Here is a 15,634-nt window from a genome sequence, read left to right on the forward strand (position 1 = left end):
GATGACTGGGGTAGCTCCCGCAGAACTCCTAATGGGCCGGAGACTTCGCACCCGCCTTAGTATGGTTTTCCCAGACATTGGCGCAAAGGTACGCCGCACACAAGAACGGCAGGGACAGGGTTTTTCTCGGCATCGGCCAATTCGGCAGTTTGCACCCGGTGACCCAGCGTTTGTTCGCAATTTTGCTGGTGGTGCCCAGTGGGTCCCTGGCGTAATCTTTTGCCAAACGGGCCCTATATCTTACCAGGTGCAAGCCCAGGGTCATCTCCAGCGCAAACATGTAGACCACGTTCGGTCCAGAAGACTATCCCTTCCAAAGATTCCCCGCCCCCGGAGTTCATTTCTACAGCCGCAGAGACCAGAGACAATGGTCCTCACAATCTTCCTCTGGTGCCTCACTCACAGCCTGCGCAGGTCGTTACAGACCCGCATGGAGATAGAGACGCCGAGATGACAGAGGCAGCAGACTCTGACTCCGAGATGGAGACACAGGACGCATCAGAGGGGGAATCCTCGGGCACACGGGCCGTGGATGTACAACCGTTACGCCGTTCATCACGGAAGCGCCGGTCTCCGTCTCGTTACACGCCGCCCGATCCAGCGCCTTGTGCGAATGGTGTCCGGCCTGCGGCAAAACGAGTCCGACGCCCTCCTTCGCCAGGGTCTTCGGTGGATTCCTTGGACTTCGGGGGGGGGGGGGGGGTGTTATAACCTGCCTGCTTACCATTGGCTGGAGACTAATGACAATCCCACAATCTTGTGGGAGTATGAGCTTCCCCAATGAGGGGGGTGGAGAAATCATTAGCAGACTCCCTGTATAAATAAAGCTGGCCAGTTTGGAACTAGCAGGATGGAGTAAGCAGCAAGTGAGGTTCCTGCTGTTGTGTATTTATATGTTATTGTAAATAAATGTTATTTCTTTGTATCCTTGAAACTCGTGCTGGATTCTTCTTAATTGCCCCCTTTTTGTGAGGGCCAAGAAGAATCCAGCACGAGTTTCAAGGATACAAAGAAATAACATTTATTTACAATAACATATAAATACACAACAGCAGCAACCTCACATAGGTTTAAGGTGCGAGGGGCAAAGTTTAGAGGAGATGTACGAGGCAAGTTTTTTACACAGAGGGTAGTGGATGCCTGGAACTCGCTGCCGGAGCAGCTGGTGGAAGCAGGGGCGATCATGATGTTTAAGGGACATCTTGACAAATACATGAATAGGATGGTAATAGAGGGATACGGACTCCGGAAGTGTAGAAGATTTTAGTTTAGACGGGCAGCATGTTCGGCACAGGCTTGGAGGGCCGGAGGGCCTGTTCCTGTGCTGTACTTTTCTCTGTTCTTTGTTCACACTGCTCACAGACTCAGATTTTATTAATGCTCTGCTCACTGCATCAGCCTCCATCACCACTCGGCTCAGGGCCACAGCCTCTGTGGCTCCACTGCTCCCATCCCCCCACTGAGCCGCTTACGGCCTCAGCCTCCGTCACCACTCGGCTCAGGGCCACGGCCTCTGTGGCTCCACTGCTCCCATCCCCCCATCCCATTACTGAGCCGCTCACTGCCTCGGCCTCAGTCACTACTGTTTGGGGCCTGAGCCTCTGTGACCGCACCACCCACTGCCTCGGTCTCAGAGAACATTCTGCTCACAGCACTGCCTTCTCCGAGGCCAAAATACTGTGGGTGGAGACTGCCAGTTAGAACGCAAATCAACACAACAGACTTCAACTGGCATCTAAAAAGTGACTGGGTGGTAACATAGAAAATAGAAGCAGGAGGAGGCCATTCAGCCCTTCGAGCCTGCTCCACCCTTCATTATGATCATGGCTGATCATCAAGTTCAATACTCTGATCCCGCCTTCCCCATATCCCTTTATCCCTTTAGTCCCAAGAGCGATATCTAATTCCTCTTGAATTACACAACTACTTTTTGGCCTCAACTACTTTTTGTGTTAGCGAATTCCACAGATTCCCCACTCTCTGGGTGAAGAAATTTCTCCTCACCTCAGTCCTAAAAGGTTTACCCCTTATCCTCAAACTATGACCCCGAGTTCTGGACTCGCCCACCATTGAGAACATTCTTTCTGAATCTACCCTGTCTAATCCTGTTAAAATTTTGTAATTTCTTTGGGATCCTCTCTCATTCTTTTAAACGCCAATGAATTTAATCCTAACCGATTTAGTCTCTCCTCATATGACAGTCCCGCCATCCCTGGGATCAGCCTGGTAAATCTTCGCTGCACTCTCTCCACAGCAAGAACATCTTTCCTCAGATAAGAATACTAAAACTGCGCACAATATTCCAGGTGTGGCCTCAGCAATGCCCTATACAATTGCAGTAAAACATCTCGATTCCAATCCTTAAATCCTCTCGCTATGAAGGCCAACATACTATTTGCCTTCTTTACTGCCTTCTGTACCTGTGCGCTTACTTTCAGCGACTGATGCACGAGGACACCAAGTTCTCGCTGAGTACCCACCTCTCACAATTTACACCCATTCAAATAATAATCTGCTTCACTAATTTTGCTCCCAAAGCTGTAAAAGGAGCATGGAGCTGAATGTGGAACTGAAAGGGGATTTAGACATGAAGGGAGGGAGACTGGTACCGAACGAGTATCTGCCTTTACCACAGAACTTGGTGTCCAAGGCATTGCTGACTCACGGCACCGAGGACCCTGGTTCGATCCCGGCCCCGGGTCACTGTCCGTGTGGAGTTTGCACATTCTCGCAGTGACTGTGTGGGTCCCACCCCTACAACCCAAAAAAAGATGTGCAGGGTAGTTGGATTGGCCAGGCTAAATTGTCCCTTAATTGTAAAAAATAATTGGCTACTCTAAATTTATTTTAAAAAAGAACTTGGTGTCCAAGCCAGAGTGAAAAAGGAGGTAGTCGAGACACTGATGGGTTAAACGTTGATAGTGAGGTATTTGATAGGCTGAATTTACTGAAAATCGGCAAGTTACCAGAACCGGATGAGACAGATTTAAGGATACGGAGTTTATATTAACTACAAAGGAGAAGAACACAGCAGGAGAACAGCAGAGGTTACAGAGATAGGGAGGGTCATAGGGGCTGAAGGAGGTTGCAGAATTCAGGAGTGTTGTAGGGGTAGACAATGTTACAGAGATAGAGAGGGTTGTCGGGGCTAAAGTAATTTTTACACAGAGAGGGAAACCTATATGGATAGCAGGATGCTGGGGACAGAGGGAGGGCTGTGGGGGATGTAGGGTTGTGCATGAAGGTCCCTCCTTCTCAATGTTGCCCCTCACCTGAGGTATGGTAATCCTCAGGTTAAATCACCACAAGTTAGCTCTCCCCCTCAAAGGGGAAAGCAGCCTATGGTCATCTGCAACTATTGCGACTTACTTACTTTACTGTAGGGGAGGGAACTATTATAGAGATAGGGAAGGTTGTTGGGGCTGTATGATGTATGAAAGTTCAGGTGGGGTGTAACATCAATAGGAGGTTTCAAAGATAGGAAGCGTTGTAGAGATGGGAGGAAGCTACAGAGATAGGAAGTGTTGTAGGGATGGGAGGAAGCTACAGAGATAGGAAGCGTTGTAGGGATGGGAGGAAGCTACAGAGATAGAGAGAGTTGTAGGGGCTGGAGGATGTGACAGAGACAGGGAGAATTGTACAGTTGAGAGAAGGTAAAAGGCATGGGGTGGTATTAAGAGTCTCAACACAGTAACTGGGATGGAGAGAGTTTTATGGCTATTGGGATTATCAGACAAGGGAGCAATTGAGGGGATACAGCAATAGTGAGTATTTTTAGAGGCTGGGGAAGATTACAGCACTGTGTGCAATGTGGGGGCATCGAGGATTTAACAGAAAAAAAAGAGGTTGGAGGGGGTTAAAGTGGTTTCAGGGATAAGGGAGGGTTGCAGGGGCTTTAGGGTTGCAGCATCTGGAGGGGATTGCTGTAATTTGATGTGCTATCTAAGAGTTGAGCTAACGGGTGTTATGGAGGGTGGAGGGGATGTAGGAACGGAAAAATATTACAACGATAAACAGGGTTATACCTCTTAATGAGGTTGGAGAAATAGGGATAGTTTTGGGATTGGAGGAGGTCACAGAGATAGGAAGGGTTGTAGGAGCTGGAGGATATAGGATGTAGCCTCTGAATGACAAACTCAGATCAGAAGGGGCGAAGGTTTAGTGGATCGTAAAGAGAACTGGAGGGTTCTAGTGGGAGGAAAATGTGAGATTGATGGGGATCGTTGCAGAGATTGGAATTGGTAACAGAGATAGGGAGAGTTAGATGGTCTGGATGTACCGAGAGAGATAGGGCGTGGGGTTCTGCGGTTCCCCAGCCGCGTGGTTCTCGGCGGCGCGCCATTCGCCGGTGGCGGGATTCTTTTTGTTTAAATATTTTATTGGAGACATTTTCAAATATATACTTAACAAAGAAGAAAAACACAAAATAACCATGGCAACAGCGAACAGCCACAACATCCTTACACGCCCCCCCCAGAAATCTCCCCCCCCACCTCAACTTGGTGCCACCCCGGGCCTTCCCCACCCCCCCGTTTTTTTTAAAGAAACATTTTATTGAGGTATTTCTTTGGCATTGTAACAGCAACAAAATAACAATGTACATAACAAGGAAAATATTAACCTATTGCAAATACCACCTCCCTCTCCCACAGGTTCAACAATTACTTACCCCCCTAATCTACGCGAGCCTAACCCCCTCCCCCCCCCTTCTGCTGACGATTAATTCTCCGCGAAGTCGACGAATGGTCGCCACCTCCGGGTGAACCCTAACAGAGACACTCTCTTGGCAAACTTAATTTTCTCCAGGCAGAGGAAGCCAGCCATGTCCAAAAGCCAGGTCTCCGATTTCGGGGGCTTTGAGTCCCTCCATGCCAGTAATATCCGCCTCCGAGCTACCAGGGAAGCAAAGGCCAGAACATCCGCCTCTTTCTCCTCCTGGATTCCCGGATCCGGCGACAACCCGAAAATCGCCATCTCTGGACTCATTGCCACCCTCGTATTTAATACCTTGGACATGACGTCGGCAAACCCCTGCCAAAATCCCCATAGCCTTGGACATGCCCAGAACATGTGGACATGGTTCACTGGCCCCCCCGCACATTTCGCACACCTGTCCTCCACCCCAAAGAATCTGCTCATCCGAGCCACTGCCATGTGGGCCGGTGAACGGCCTTAAATTGGATCTGGCTGAGCCGGGCACATGTTGCGGTCGTGTTGACCCGACTCAACGCGTCTGCCCAAAGGCCCTCCTCTAACTCTCCCCCCAGCTCCTCCTCCCACTTTTGCTTCGGCTCCTCAGTCTGCGTCTCCTCCGATCCCATAAGCTCTTTATATATGTCCGAGGCGCTTCCCTCTCCTATCCATCCTCTAGAAACCACCCTATCCTGTAACCCCCTCAGCGGCAGGAGTGGGAAGGTTGGTACCTGCTTCCGCAAAAAGTCCCGCACCTGCAGATATCGAAATTCATTTCCCCCCGCCAATGCAAACTTCTCCTCCAGCGCCCTCATACTCGGAAAACTCCCCTCTATAAACAGGTCGCCCATCCTCTCGATCCCCGCTCTCCGCCAAATTCGGAACCCCCCCGTCCATCCTCCCCGGGGCAAAGCAGTGATTATCGCAGATTGGGGACCATACCGATGCCCCCTCTGCTTCCACATGTCTCCTCCACTCCCCCCAGACTCTCAGACCGCCACCACCACTCGGACTGGTGGAGTACCGCGCTGGCGGGAATGGCAGAGGCACTGTTACCAACGCCCCCAGACTTGTGCCCTTGTAAGAAACCGCCTCCATGCGCACCCACGCCGGCTTCCCCCCCACCAGTCACCTCCTCACCATGGCTATGTTAGCCACCCAGTAATAATTGCTGAAATTCGGCAGCGCCAGCTCACGATCCCCCTGACTCCACTCAAGCATTGCCCTCTTCACCCGCGAGGACCTGCCCCCCCCCCCCCCCCCCCACACACACACACAGCCCACAATAACTTTATTGACCCGCTGAAAAAAGGACTGCGGGATGAAGATGGGGAGGCATTGAAAAATGAATAGGAATCTTGGGAGGACCGTCATTTTTACCGTTTAATCTCTGCCCGCCAGAGACACCGGGAGCGCATCCCATTTCCGGATCCCTTCCTTCATCTGATCCTCCAGCCGGGCCAAATTCTATTTAGTCGCAAATCCATCGCCACTCGGATACCTAGGTACCTGAAACTGTCCCCTACCACTCTGAATGGCAGATCCCGCAGTCGTCTCTCCTGATCTCTCGCCTGGACCACAAGCATCTTGCTCTTCCCCATATTGAGCTTATACCCAGAAACCATCCTGGATGACCTGCATCAACTGCTCCCATGGTCGCAGCGCCGCCACCCCAGGCGTCCGGTCCTCGGCCATGCTGTCTCCTGCTGCAGCTTCAACACAGCTCTTGGCTAACTTTTTATTTCTGCATTTTCGTGCACTTCTGGTTCTTTGCTCCATACACGAATACGTGGAAACGGTGCCCAATTGATTCAGCCTTTGAATTTACCGTTTAAAACCAGAGAAAAGTCCAGGGGAAAAGTCCGACCAGAGCGGGAGCCACCAAATGTGCAACTTACTCCTTCATCGCCGCCACCGGAAGTCTCCCTCCATAGCCACCACCGGAAGTCCAGAGTTGGTGAATTGGCCACTCTACATTGCTCCTTAATTGGAAAGAATGAATTGGGTACTCTAAATTAAAAAAAAAAAAACACTCCTGTCTCTGCCTGGAATGGACCCACATTGGTCTTTGCTAATCTTTTCCTTTTCACATTCCTATAGGAGCTTTTCCAGTCGTTTTTTATGTTTATCGCTCTCAAATTCTATTTTCTCTTTATCAGTTTCTTGATCCTCCTTTGCTGAATTCTCAAACAAGTTCTCAATCCTCAGGCTTACGACTATTTTGGCCACTTTATGAGTCTCCTCCATTGATCTAATGGAATCTTTAACATTTCTTGTTAGCCACGGTTGCATCACTTTTCCTGTTGGATTTTTGCTCCTTAAAGGAATCTATGTTTGTTGTATTTGTGTGAAATAAGAGTCGCCAAAGTCCCAGAGGACCAGAGTCTGCTTTGCCCTCTTGAGAGAGAGAGAGCTGACTGGTGGTGATTGAATCTGACGGTCACCACACCTCAGGCAAGGGGCAATGTTGAAAAGGTGGGGCCTTCATGGATAACCTCAGCCGGTACGGGAGTTGAACCCCTGATGTTGGAGTCGTTTGCATCACAAACCAGCCATCCAGCCAACTGAGTTAATTCTCCCTGGTGTGAACTCGTTGGTGTTTCCGCAGGTTGGATAACGTGGTGATGGCCTTCTCACACGGAGAGCAGGTGAACGGCCTCTCCCCAGTGTGAACTCGCTGGTGTGTCTGTAGGCTGGATAACTCAGAGAATTTATTTCCACACTGAGAGCAGGTGAACAGCCTCTCCCCAGTGTGAATTCGCTAATGTCTCCACAGGTGAGAGAAACCGTGGATATGTGGGGACTACAGGTGGGATAACTGAGTGAATCCCTTCCCACACTGAGGGCAGGTGAACGGCCTCTCCCCAGTGTGAACTCGCTGGTGTATCTGCAGGTTGGATGAGGAAATGAATCCCTTCCCACACTGAGAGCAGGTGAACGGCCACTTGCTGCTATGAACTTGCTCGTGTATCTGCAGGCTGATCAACTGAATGAATCCCTCCCCACACTGAGAGCAGGTGAATGGTCTCTCTCCAGTGTGAACTCGCTGGTGTGTCCGCAGACTGGATAACTGACTGAATCCTTTCTCACACTGAGAGCAGGTGAACGGCCTCTCCCCGGTGTGAACTCACTGGTGTGTCTGCAGGTCAGAATACTGAGTGAATCCCTTCTCACACTGAGAGCAGGTGAAGGGCCTCGCCCCAGTGTGACTGCGTCGATGAATCTCCAGCGCAGATGGGACTCTGAATCCCTTCCCACAGTCCCCACATTTCCATCGTTTCTCCATATTTTGGGTCTCCTCGTGTCTCTCCAGGGCGGACAATCAGTTGACGCCTTGTTCACACACAGAACACGTGTACGGTCTCTCCCCGCTGTGAATGGTGTGATGATTTTTTTCAGGCTGTGTAACTGGTTAAAGCTCTTTCCACAGTCAGTGCTCTGGAACACTCTCAGTCGGGTGTGTGTGCCTTGGTGCTTTTCCAGTCGTACTGATGTTCAAAATCTTCTCAAGCTGACAGACGAGGCAAACATTTCTCCTTCTAGATTCAAAGTCCGATGACGTTCAGGCCCTGATGAATCGAGTGACCCAGTCTGATCCTCCTTTTCTAATATCTTGTAAAAACAATTTACAAAAGACATCAGTGTCAGTACAGCAGAAATTAAGAACAGACGGGGACTTCGGTTGCGACATGTCGGGAGCGGCCGCATGTGAGGCAGCTCTCATCCGGGGACTTTGTTTTCAATCTTTCTCAGGCCTCTCCCCAGTGTGAACTCACTGGTGTGTCTGCAGGCTGGATAACTCAGAGAATTTATTTCCACACTGAGAGCTGGTGAACAGCCTCTCCCCAGTGTGAACTTGCTGATGTCTCCGCAGATGAGATAACTGAGTGGATCACTTCCCACACTGAACAGTTGAATGGCTTATGCCCAGTGTGAACTCGCTGGTGTGTCTGTCGATGGGATAACTGAGTGAATCCCTTCCCACCCTGAGCAGTTGAACAGCCTCTCCCCAGTGTGAACTCGCTGGTGTGTCTGTAGGCGGGATAACACAGCGAATCCCTTCCGACACTGAGCACAGGTGAACGGCCTCTCCCCTGTGTGACTGCGTTGATGAATCTCAAGTTGAGATGGTGCATTGAATCCCTTCCCACAGTCCCCACATATCCATGGTTTCGCCATGTTTTGTGTCTCCCCAGGTCAGAAAGTTAGTTGGAAGTCTCGTTCACACGTGTCACTCCCCGCTGTGAATGGCGCAATGTTGATTCATTCAGTGGGGGGGGGGGGGCTTCCCTTCTAGATTCAAAGCCTGATGATAGTCAGATCCCAGGGAATCTGGTGACTCTGTCAGATCGAGACGTTACGTTTGAGATTTCTGTCTGTAATTCCTCCTCTTCTCATATCCTGTAAAAGGAGTTTACAAAAGACATCACTGTCAGCACAGGATAGAAATTCAGAACAGACAATTCTAGTTCCTGGAGAACATTCTTTCCTCTCTCATTCCCCAATACCGAGTCTCTAACGCCTCTTTCTCCATGTCTTCAGGGAGCGGACTTGGAGGGGCAGAGTCTCGGAGCAGTCAGTATAAAGACCTTTCCTCGGGGATTCACGGCCTAGTATCCAGGGAGTGGACTGAGAGGTCCGGATTTTCGGAGCTGAATGAAAAAACCTTTCCTTGGGGATTCACGGCCTACTCGCCAGGGTGTGAATTTGGAGCCGGAATTTTGAGACGTTACCTCGGGGATCTGCGGCCCAGTCTCCAGGTAACGGAATCGGAGCTGGAGGACTAAGAGCCGCCTGGTCCTCCAGCCAATCAGAGTGAATGAGGGGCGGGACTGGAGGACTGAGAGCTGCCTGGTCCTCCAGTCAATCAGAGTGAATGAGGGGCGGGACTGGAGGACTGAGTGCCGCCTGGTCCTCCAGTCAATCAGAGTGAATGAGGGGCGGGACTGGAGGACTGAGTGCCGCCTGGTCCTCCAGTCAATCAGAATGAATGAGGGGCGGGACTGGAGGACTGAGTGCCGCCTGGTCCTCCAGCACGCCACGCAGAGTGAATGAAGGGCGGATCTGGAGAACTCAGAGAGCCGCCTGGTCCTCCAGCCAATCAAGAGAATAAGGGGCGGGGCTGGAGGACGGAGACGGTCGCTCGGTCCTCCAGCCAATCAAGAAAGAATGAGGGGCGGGGCTGGAGGACGGAGACAGCCGCTCGGTCTTTCAGCCAGTCAGAGTGAATGAGGGGCGGGTCTGGAGGACTCAGAGAGCCGCTCGGTCCTCCAGTCAATCAGAGAGAATGAGGGGCGGGGCTGGAGGACGGAGACAGCCGCTCGGTCCTTCAGCCAGTCAAGAGTGAATGAGGTGCGGGGTCTAACATTATTGTTTTCCCCTCCCCATCAATTAATTTGGGCATTAACTTGAGCCTGGACCTGGGAAAGAATTTCCTGAACCAGAATCAGGGCGCTGACAACTATTCATCAGGATTTTGCGGCTCCACAGAGTATTTCCAAATCCTCCCACCCACTTCGCTCGGGCTCTCCAAAACGAACAGGCCCATTAATCCGAATGCGCATGCTCCAAACACCGTCAATGCCGCATGCGTCAACCAGTAATGCGCATGTGCAGAGAAGAGCCCACCCACTGACTTCCCGCTGAAATGCTGACCAATGGAAAGAGTGGGCCACCGGAAGGACTTTGGCCCTCCTGCCATTCTGAGCACGGGCTTTGTGTGAATGAATATTGAGCTTTACCCAAACTGATACTTCCTCCTGTCTCCAACATCTGTGAGTAAAATACTTTATTTTCTCCCCCTTTCCATTTATTTTCTCATTCTGATTTTAATTGGTCACTTGCAGCAACTGAAGGGAAATGAAGTGAATCCAGGGAGGGTGCAGACTCTGCAAAGCTTGGCCCAGGTCTCTCTCTCTCTCTTAAAAACATTGACATCCTTTGCTCCCTCAGCTTGACATTTATTTCTCTGGTTAAAAAGATGGTACCTTTTATGATTCGCCGGACCCGAGAACACCAAGCTCACCTGTCTGTCATCCCCGAGAACATAACCACACAACCTAGTCCTAGTCAGATGTGCCCTGTGCACCACCTTCAACTGAGTCAAGCTCCACCTAACACACGAGGAGGTTGTGTTGACCCTGTACAGTCTCACTCCACACTTCATCGAAAGAGCTGCCCCGTGCCCTGCAACCCTTTACCGTTTCGTCCATTTTTGCCAATATCAATCGAATAGGAGCTGGGGGCTCCTCGATTGATATAGGGAGATCCTCGGTGATAGTCGGCTGTTGCTAAGATGCCGATGAGCATCTCAACTGAAGACACTATAACTTTCGCTTCGGCAGGGGGTGCCGCCATTTTGTTTCCAATGAGCCTGGAAATGAATCTGAAACAGATTCGATTCTTTGCCCGCTGGCTTCTTCAAACTTGGTTCTTGGACATTGCCACAGTATGGGAGCTTTATCCCATTGACGAATTTGAAATATCCCCAAACCCCCTCAAATACAGAGTGAAAAAGATGGAAAACAAAGTCCCCTGATGAGAGATGCCTCATATGCGGCCGCTCCCGACATGTCGCAACCAAAGTCCCCGTCCATTCTGAATTTCTGTCCTGTACTGACACTGATGTCTTTTGTAAATTGTTTTTACAGGATATTAGAAAAGTAGGAATTACAGACAGATATCTCAAACTAAACGTCTCGATCAGACTGAGTCACTCGATTCATCAGGGCCTGAACATCATCAGACTTTGAATCTAGAAGGAGAAATGTTTGCCTCGTCTGTCAACTTGAGAAGATTTTAAACATCAATATGACTGGAAAAGCACCGAGACACACACACCCGAGTGAGAGTGTTCCAGAGCACTGACTGTGGAAAGAGCTTTAACCAGATACACAGCCTGAAAAAACATCACACCATTCACAGTGTGGAGAGACCGTACACGTGTTCTGTGTGTGAACAAGGCGTCAACTGATTGTCTGGAGAGACACGAGGAGACCCAAAATATGGAGAAACGATGGAAATGTGGGGACTGTGGGAAGGGATTCAGAGTCCCATCTGCGCTGGAGATTCATCGACGCAGTCACACTGGGGAGAGGCCCTTCACCTGCTCTCAGTGTGAGAAGGGATTCACTCAGTATTCTGACCTGCAGACACACCAGCGAGTTCACACCGGGGAGAAGCCGTTCACCTGCGCTCAGTGTGATAAAGGATTCAGTCAGTTATCCAGTCTGCGGACACACCAGCGAGTTCACACTGGAGAGAGACCATTCACCTGCTCTCAGTGTGGGGAGGGATTCATTCAGTTGATCAGCCTGCAGATACACGAGCGAGTTCATACCGGCGAGTGGCCGTTCACCTGCTCTCAGTGTGGGAAGGGATTCATTTCCTCATCCAACCTGCAGATACACCAGCGAGTTCACACTGGGGAGAGGCCGTTTACCTGCTCTCAGTGTGGGAAGGGATTCATTTCCTCATCCAACCTGCAGATACACCAGCGAGTTCACACTGGGGAGCGGTCGTTTACCTGCTCTCCGTGTGGGAAGGGATTCACTCAGTTATCCCACCTGCAGATTCACCAGCGAGTTCACACTGGGGAGAAGCCGTTCGCCTGCTCTCAGTGTGGGAAGGCATTCACTCAGTTGATCAGCCTGCAGATACACCAGCGAGTTCACACTGGGGAGAGATCATTCACCTGCTCTCAGTGTGGGAAGGGATTCACTCGGTTAGACAACCTGCAGACACACCAGCGAGTTCACACTGGGGAGAGGCCGTTCACCTGCTCCCAGTGTGGGAAGAGATTCACTCGGTTATCCCACCTGCAGACACACCAGCGCGTTCACACTGGGGAGAAGCCATTCACCTGCTCTCAGTGTGGGAAGACATTCACTCATATGTCCAGCCTGCAGACACACCAGCAAGTTCACACTGGGGAGAGACCATTCACCTGTTCTCAGTGTGGGAATAGATTCACTTTGTTATCCAACCTGCGGGCACACCGTCGCGTTCACACTGGGGAGAAGCCATTCACCTGCTCTCAGTGTGGGAAGGGATTCACTCGGTCATCCAACATACAGAGACACCAGCGAGTTCACACTGGGGAGAGGCCATTCACCTGCTCTCCATGTGGGAAGGGATTCACTCAGTTATCCCATCTGCAGGCACATCAGCGACTTCACACTGGGGAGAGTTTGTTCACCTGCTCTGAATGTGGGAAGGGATTCAGTGATTCATCGCAGCTGCTGAGACACAAACAAGGTCACAAGTGATTGGACTACATTTTGTTAATTCTGACAGTTGGTCAATGGGGATGGTTGGAGAGTTTCCTCTGCTGGACTGGCCGGTCTCACGACTTTGACTCCAGTGGGCCTTTGCTCTTTGAGCCTTGTTGCGAATACCTGGTTTTGCATTTCACAAGGATCACAGATTGAAAGTTGGTTTGGAAATTGGAGCTGTTTCCTTCCCATTTCTGTTTGGATCCCCCTAAAGCATGCCACCTTGCCATGGAGATGGGCCATGGAGGGTACATGGTTCTTTTGTTTAATTTATCTCTGTGTTTCTCGCAGAAGACAATGATCAAGGTATGGGGGCAGGTTGTCTGACATGGACTGAGAAATAACATTAAATGGTGTGATGGGAGACAGGCAATAACTAATATTTCAGGGGATTGGTTAGCTCAGTTGGCTGGAAGGCTGGTTTGTGATACTGAGCGACACCAACAGCGTGGGTTCTACTCCGTACCGGCTGAGGTCATCCATGAAGGCCCTGCCTCCTCAACATTGCCCCTCGTCTGAGGTGTGGTGACCCTCAGATTAAATCACCACCAGTCAGCTCTCTCTCTCTCACAAAGGGGGATGCTCTTACGGAATTCTGACAATGGTACCAGCCAGTAACAGGGTTAAGATAAGGGGGTTATGTATACTCAAGACCCAAGGACGGTCGATGAGGTGGTCTGGAAGGCATCATGAGTTCATGAGTAACCCCCTAGCTGTCCATGAGCTGATCACGTAGTTCCCTGCTGCCCAGTAACCACTTTCATTGGATCTACCAGTCAATGTGTGCAATCTATAATCATTGTGATTGGATCGTGTCCGGCTGAGTTGGGCTGACTAACTATTTGAAATTGTATAGATGATGATGATTCCCTTTGTTCAGTGGAGAGGTATCTGCCTTTGCCCAGAGACTTACTCCCCGCCGGCGTTACAACAATAAACTGTTTGATGTTTGAAGCAGACCTGAATGTCGAGGGATTCTTTTGGATTCATTCATGCTAACAAAAGCATAACCTACTTTTGTATTCAATTCCCCCACAATAAACAATAACATTCTATTAGCTTTCCTAATTACTTGCTGTACCTGTATACTCACCTTTTATGATTCATGCTCTTAGACACCCAGATCCCTCTGAATCTCAAAGCTCTGCAATCTCTCACCATTTCGATAAAAAGCTTTTTTATTCTTTCTGCCAACATTGAAAATTTTACATTTTCCCACGTTGTTCTCCATTTCCCAGATCTTCTCCCACGCACGTAACCTATCTATATCCCTTCGTAATCTCCTTGTGTCCCCTTCACAATTTACTTACCTACCTACCTTTGCAACATTGGAGCAGGACTTGGCCATTCAGCCCGTCGAGCCTGCTCCACCATTCAATACGATCGTGGCCGATCAACCACTTCAATGCCTTTCCCCCCACACTATCCCCATATCCCTTTGTGTTATTGGTATTTAGATATCTGTCAGTCTCTGCTTTAAACACACTCAGTGACTGAGCTCCCACAGCCCTCTGGGATAGAGAATTCCAAAGATTCACAACCCTCTGAGTAAAGAAATGTCTCCTCCAAGACCCGTCCTAAGTGGCTTCCCCCTTATTTTGAAATTGTGTCCCCTCGTTCCAGACTCTCCAACCAGGGGAAACACCTCACCTGTACCCAACCTGTCTATTCCTTTATGGATTTTGTAGGTTTCATTGAGGTCACTTCTCATTATTTGAAACTCTAGAGAACACAGGTCAGATTTCCCCAATCTCTCCTCAAAGGGCAGTCCTGCCATCCCCGGAACAAGTCTGGTGAACCTTTGTTGCCCTTTCCCTCTGGCGACAAGGGCAGTAAAACTGCACACAGTCCTCCAGCTGCGGTCTGACCAAGGTTCTATACAACAGGTACATTCTGGACAGTCTCATGACTTTGCATTTATTTTATCCTGGATTGTATGGGGGAGCCAGTGGCCTAGTGGTATTGCCGCTGGACTAGTAATCCAAAGACCCAGGTATTATTCTGGGGTTCGAATCCCACCAGGACAGATGGTGAAATTTGAATTCAATAAAAATTTGGAATTAAAAGTCTAATGATGACCATGAAATCATTGTTGATTGTTGTAAAAACCCATCTGTTTACTAATGTCCTTTAGTGAAGGAAATCTGCCATCCTTACCCAGTCTGGCCCACATGTGACTCCAGAGCCACACAGATGTGGTTTAACTGTCTCTTAACTGTCCCCACTGTAATGACCGAGCAAGCCACTCAGTTCAAGGGCAATTATGAATGGGTAACAAATGCTGACCCAGCCAGTGATGCCTCCATCCCAAGAAAAAAGTTTTATCAGGTGGATCTAAAATAAATACATTTGTCTCTGTTCCATTGAGTCTACAGCACAGGGCCAGGCCAGTCAGCTCAATTGGTCTCTGTCAGTATTTATGCTCCACGTGAGCCTCCACCCAGCCCTCTTCATCTCCCCCCAGCAGCATATCCTTCTATTCCTTTCTCCCTCTCAAGAAACAGCTGTTCATGCAGCATTCATGCTGTTCACCTCAACCACTCACTGTGGTAGCGAGTTCCACATTCTCACAACTCGCTGGATGAAGAGGTTTCACTTGAAATCCCTATTGGATTATTGAACCCTTGAAAATGCACGCAGCATTTGACAGAGATTGGATGAATTGTCAG

At 49.8% G+C, this 15,634-nt stretch overlaps 1 protein-coding gene across 1 annotated transcript in view; it reads left to right on the forward strand.

The window, feature by feature from the left end:
- Window positions 1-14,253, forward strand: part of LOC140417964 (uncharacterized) — a 76,517-nt gene extending 62,264 nt beyond the window's left edge. Inside the window, exons 5-6 of the mRNA XM_072501395.1 lie at window positions 9,235-9,452; window positions 11,601-14,253. Of these exons, the coding sequence (XP_072357496.1) occupies window positions 9,235-9,452; window positions 11,601-12,959 (1,577 nt within the window). The 3' untranslated portion in view covers window positions 12,960-14,253. The remainder of the gene's footprint in view (window positions 1-9,234; window positions 9,453-11,600) is intronic.
- Window positions 14,254-15,634: the final 1,381 nt, after the last annotated feature.

Source organism: Scyliorhinus torazame, chromosome 5 (assembly GCF_047496885.1).
Source record: "Scyliorhinus torazame isolate Kashiwa2021f chromosome 5, sScyTor2.1, whole genome shotgun sequence".
In the NCBI taxonomy this organism is placed as follows: domain Eukaryota; kingdom Metazoa; phylum Chordata; class Chondrichthyes; order Carcharhiniformes; family Scyliorhinidae; genus Scyliorhinus; species Scyliorhinus torazame.